The sequence below is a fragment of the Humulus lupulus genome, chromosome X (assembly GCF_963169125.1).
Source record: "Humulus lupulus chromosome X, drHumLupu1.1, whole genome shotgun sequence".
In the NCBI taxonomy this organism is placed as follows: domain Eukaryota; kingdom Viridiplantae; phylum Streptophyta; class Magnoliopsida; order Rosales; family Cannabaceae; genus Humulus; species Humulus lupulus.
In genome coordinates this window covers 80,370,110-80,376,118 of record NC_084802.1, presented here as the reverse complement: position 1 = coordinate 80,376,118, position 6,009 = coordinate 80,370,110, and the positions used below count along the sequence as shown (strand labels likewise).

Genomic DNA, 6,009 nt, shown 5'->3' with positions numbered 1-6,009 from the left:
CGCATTCCAATCCTTTCCTCTTTAGTAAGAATATCATTAAAATCTCCCATGACTATCCAAGGATCTTTCATTCCTGCCGAAATATGCAACATATCAACCCAAAATCCATTTCGTCTCTCTTCTTCATTGAAACCATAGACAAAAGTAACGTAAAAACTCAATGTAGCATGCATGGGTCTCACAAGCAAATGAATCATTTGACTAGAGCAAAATCGGACACTAACGTCAAACATAATAGGATTCCAACTAACTATTATTCTCCCACCACTATACCAAGCATTATTAGACGTGAAGCACCACCCATCAAACATACGAAGGTACAAGGCACCCAAATGATCCACCTTGACCCTCGTCTCAAGGAGACCAATTAATCCAACTCTTTTTGAAGAAAATAATTTCTTTACTTCAAATTGTTTCTTTTGATTATTAATCCCCCTGACATTCCAACTTAGAATCCTATCCATTAGAAAGGGGAGGATCTCCCCCTCCCTCTGTGTTAACCTTTTCCAGCTCAACTTGAGAACTCTCTCCATTTGTATTATTCAAAACCTGAAAACTGTTAGCTACTATAGTGGGTTGAGACACAGTTATAGTCTGCTTGCCACTTCTTAGCACTCTCTGAAAACCATCTTCATTAATCAAAGCCTCATGTTGAACTTCTGAAACTGTATTCTTCACATTGTTGTCCTTTTTGATCACCCATTCTTTTTTCAGGCCTACCCTCTTCCTACACAGTTCAGTAGTATGCCCAAAGCCCTTACAATGACCATAAACCACTGGCTTCCATTCAAAGTGAACATCAATTGTCACCCTCTGACCAAACTCATTTATAAAAGAAATCTCATACAAAAACTCCTATGATAAAGTAACTTCAATCAATATCCTTGGATAATTCAGCCTTTCCCTATTTTTAGTAACCTCATCAACTTTAATTGGCTTCCCTAGTTGGCTCACAATTTTGAATAAAGACTTCTCCCCCCAATACTTCAATTCGAGTCAAGAAAAGTGAATCCAAGTAGGAATGGATGCCACATCTTCTTTCCTAAAGTCTGTAACAGCGTCCCATGGCTTAAGAATAACAGGCTTATTGTCAAAAAAAATATATCCACCATTAAGAACTTCATCCTTGTCTTGTACAGAATCAAACCGGATTATGAACACACCATGAGAGAGAATTCCCACTTTGTTTACTTTAGACTTCCACATTCATTTGGCAAAACCCTCTAAAATAGAGATTGGAGGGTTTGCACCTAGTACATAGCAGACTATAGATGAGTTCCAGAATTGAACTTCATCTTCAATATCTTCCAGCTCAATCTTAACATCATCAATCACAGTCCCTTTCCCCAATTCACTTGCAAATTTTGAACCCAGATTCTGAACAATATGATCAGAACGCAATATCGGAGGAGAAGATTGTTTACCTTCTGCAATTTCTTGTGAACAGATTTGAGAAGCTTGGATAAACCGAGAGAAGGTTTTCCGAATGTCCTCCTGTCGCTATAAGTGTAGCAGAGTAGATTTCGGAGATACAATTTCCTGCTCATCTATCTGGGTATCGAGCTCATCACCGTGATAATCATCATTCTCAAATTCAATCGGTTCCACACCCAAAAGTTCCGTCATGGATCTGGTTTTCTGAACACCATCTGAAGAAGATGGTCCTTTCTTTTTCTTCTTCTTCCCCTGAGCTTTCGCCTTCCCCTGAACCCCCTTTGCCATTGCACCAGCCAGAAGCTAAGAGAGAAATGCTTCAGACGAAAACCCTATGACTATATTTTTCTAAACCATATGTTAAACTTATAAAATCCATAACTATTTCTACGAGTTTCTAACTAAATTCTGGCTTCGACCAATATCCACGGAAACTAAAATTCTACAGCTACTATTACTTCTACTACTACTACTATCTAGCTAAGAGTAAAATTCTGAGACGCTACAGATTTCTTAACACTTAGTCAGAAAAGTTATCTTGAGAAAATTGTCTCCAAATTTTCTATGAATAATGCAAAGAATACTAGCACACCTCTTCCAAGTCTGCTTCAGCTTTCATCAAATCAAAGTCCTAATACAAAAGAATATGAATACATGAGTCAAGTGCCTTACTCTGCAACTGTGGGATCAATAATGTATTCGATGGTTAGCACCAGACTTGACTTAGCTTACTCAATCAGCATTCTCAAGACGTACATGTCAAACCAAGGTAAATCACATTGGACTGCCATGAAGAATGTGCTAAGGTACATTGCAACACAACTAAACACGGTTTAAAATACAAAAAGGAAGGGGACACTATTAAGGTTGAAGGCTTTATAGATGTTGATTTCGCAGGTGATAAAGATTCAAGAAAGTCTACTATTTCTTATGTTTTCATGATCTCAAGGAAGTGTGTTAGTTTGAAATCTCAGCTTCAGCCTATGATTAATCTATCTACTATGGAGGTTGAGCATGTTGCTGCTACAGAAGCCATCAAGGAGGCCCTTTGGATACAAGGTTTATTAAAATAATTAAAGCTCTATAATGGGACTGCTACAATGTATTCAGACAGTCAAAGTGTTGTGCATCTTTGCAAAAGTCATGTGTTTCATGACAAGACAAAACACATTGAAGTTAAGTACTATTTCATAGGAGAGAAAGTGACAGAAGGGCTCATAATAATTGAGGAGATTGCTAGTGAAGACAATCCAGCAAATATGGGCACCAAGGTCCAGCCCCTTAGAAAATTCAATCACTGCCTTGAATTGCCAAGGCTTGAAGATGGTTATTCACTACATAAGTATGTTTGAGTTGGGATCCAGGAAGGGTGTTTTCAGTTTTGTATAGTTCTGCGCCTATAACTACAATGAGCACTAATGTGAAATTTGTGAAGTTTCAGTCCTCATTTATTTTTTATTTAGTCATAGACAGGTGGCAGAAGAATTTTGACACATGTTTTAGTTCTATCACTTAGTATTGTTTATGTGGCAAGACCGATTTAAAGATGTGACCATATGTATATATGTGTGTGTGTTTTTCTTTTCATTTGGGAACAGAGAGTTTTTGATGTAACATGAGGTTTGAGAGAATTCTTGAGAGAGAGAGTTGCGAGAGAGAGAGAGAGTTGTTTAGAATAGGTTGCAAGAAGAAGGGTGTGTAATTAAGAAGAGGTTTACTGGTTGTATTGTTGTTCAGAAGAGAAGCATGTTTACATCAAGACTGTGTATATTTTCTCAAAGGCATAGGCTTGTACTCTCATTCAAATTTCTAGTTCAGAACTAAGCACCATTCCTGGGGAGCTCATGAGGACGTAGACCACAATTTATGTGGTTGAACCTCAATAAAATTCTTGTGTACTCATTGTTATTAATTTCTTTATTATATTGTTCGTTGCACATTCTTGGTGCTCTGTTATTGTTTTTGTTGTGTTACTAAATTGTGCAGGTGAAGAAGTTGGTGTTAGAGAATCTAATAGCTGCCAATTCATTGCACTCCTGTATCATCTCACTAAAGTCGCACTCTTTCCTTGGTAAATGGAACATCTCAAAATTTGGGAAAGCAATAGAATCACTGTCTTTTGCCTAAGTCTTCAGCCATCATGTTGCAATGACGGATTTGGGAATCTCAGTGATTTGCAAAAATTTCATGACAGCAAAGATGTGGGAGCAAGGGATTCTACAACTGGGAAATAACATACACTCGCATATTAGGTGTTTATCTAGTATCCGTTGTCTGACAAACACACACAAAGGCTCCTCATAAACAAATTAACCTTGAGGCATCTAGTTTCTAATTTATCATGTATCAAAAACTAAAAGTTTAAAGAAACTAATAAAATAGAATGGCACATGTAGCCACTGTGCTTCTAATACCTTGCAAGTATTAAACAAATGGTATAACATGTCCACTTTGTTCTCCTACAATTAAAAAATTGTATAAAATTAATAGTCTTGTATCAACGTGACTCTCTGTAAATTAGAAGTCCAAAAACTAACCAACATGGCAAGCATATGAAAAATTCTAATAATGACACACACATATATAAATATATATATATATATATATATTTGAAACAAATAGAAGTGCATTTATACATGTGCGCCTATCTTTAAACAAGCACACCCAGCCTATCTTTAAACTCAAACAAGAAATACCATCAAATGTGAGAGAACCTCAAACCATCTTACTTTTCCACCAAATTAAAAAGCTGAGTAATAGAGAGACATACCAATTGACCGAGCATAGTGCCTGAACCCCACCCTGCCCCACCTCCGTTCTCCCAAGCCGATAGAGCTCACAGTATCGCGAGCCCGTGCACCGAGAGCCTTTTTCTTTCCATCACCGATTATACCATTTCCCTCTTTTTTTCATAGAGCTAGTGATTATTAGATCCAACTCATTAAAAAATAAACATACGCACAAATGAAAATATATATAATGAAAATCAAGTGAATTTCATTTGGTTACAGGCAGAAGAATAAGAAAATCTACTCTAATTTTTGTTTTGATAATGAGCTTGAGAAGACGCACGAGTTTGAGAGATGGAGATCCGGCTGGGTTCTGGGTTCGTCAGATGGAGATGCAGCTGAAGAATGGTGAACGGTGAATGACGAAGAACAGAGAGATGTGCACTTGGGTTGGATGAAGAACAAAGAGACGTGTGCTTGGGTTGGAGGAAGAATGAAGAAGCATTCAAGAGATGGAGATGCGGCTGGGTTCGGTTGGAAGAAGTCGCACACACGGAGGAAGAGAGAAGAGAGAAAAAGGAAAGAAAGAGGGAATGGAAAAAAGAGGTGTGGGGGGAAATTATTTAGAGTGTGAATTTTTTTTTAAGGGTAAATGGCGACAGCTTACTATTGCCCAACAGTGATAATCCCATTAAAAAAAAATTTGATTCTATAATTTTTCAATAGTTGGACATTTTAACTGTTAGTATTGCTCCAATAAATTTTTATAAAAAAATATTTAAACATATATATATTAATAATAAAAAATTCATAACTAATAAATTTATATATTAAATTTTTTTACAATATTTTTCTGATTAATAAAGCAATTATTTTTTAACTAATACAAATTTTATAAATGTGTTAAAGAATAATATAGTTAATTTATAAATATGTTAAAGAATAATAAATTTAAATTTTGATATAAAAATTATTATAAATACAAAAGTTAATAATATGAAAAATTTAGAAACAAAAAAAAATCTAATTTTAAAAGTTTTTAATAAATACATAATTTTTATAAATATATATTTACATAATTTAGTTTATTTTTAAAATTATACTATTCATTAATTTTTTTACAATATTTTTCCAATTAATAAAATAACTCTTTTTTAACTAATACAAATTTTATAAATGTGTTAAAGAATAATATAGTTAATTTTATAAATATGCTAAAGAATAATAAATTTAAATTTTGATATATAAATTATTATAAATACAAAAGTTAATAATATGAAAAATTTAGAAACAAAAAAAAATCTAATTTTAAAAGTTTTAATAAATACATAATTTTTATAAATATATATTTACATAATTTAGTTTATTTTTAAAATTATATTATTCGTTAATTTTTTTTTACAATATTTTTCCAATTAATAAAACAACTATTTTTTAACTAATATAAATTTTATAAATATGTTAAAGAATAATATAGTTAATTTTATAAATATGTTAAAGAATAATAAATTTAAATTTTGATATAGAAATTATTATAAATACAAAAGTTAATAATATGAAAAATTTAGAAACAAAAAAATCTAGTTTTAAAAGTTTTTAATAAATATATATTTACATAATTTAGTTTATTTTTAAAATTATACTATTAATTAATTATATTTTTTATTTGAATTTTAGCGACATTTTATGACTGTCGGCATTGGACTTTTATTAACTGTCGGCGTTGGGGTCAATAGCGACAACGTTTAACTGTCGGCATTGGTCTTGAATTATATGTCAGCGTTGGGGTCAATAGCGACACATTTTAACTGTCGGCATTGGTCTCGAATTAACTGTCGGCGTTGGG

General features: G+C 33.2%; 1 protein-coding gene across 1 annotated transcript; it reads left to right on the top strand.

Moving 5' to 3' along the window:
* Nucleotides 1-1,998: 1,998 nt before the first annotated feature.
* Nucleotides 1,999-4,575, top strand: LOC133805987 (secreted RxLR effector protein 161-like). The gene is made up of 4 exons (XM_062244128.1): nt 1,999-2,203; nt 2,332-2,493; nt 3,421-3,472; nt 4,446-4,575. The coding sequence occupies exons 1-4, from the start codon at nt 1,999-2,001 to the stop codon at nt 4,573-4,575; spliced, it is 549 nt and encodes a 182-aa protein (XP_062100112.1).
* Nucleotides 4,576-6,009: the final 1,434 nt, after the last annotated feature.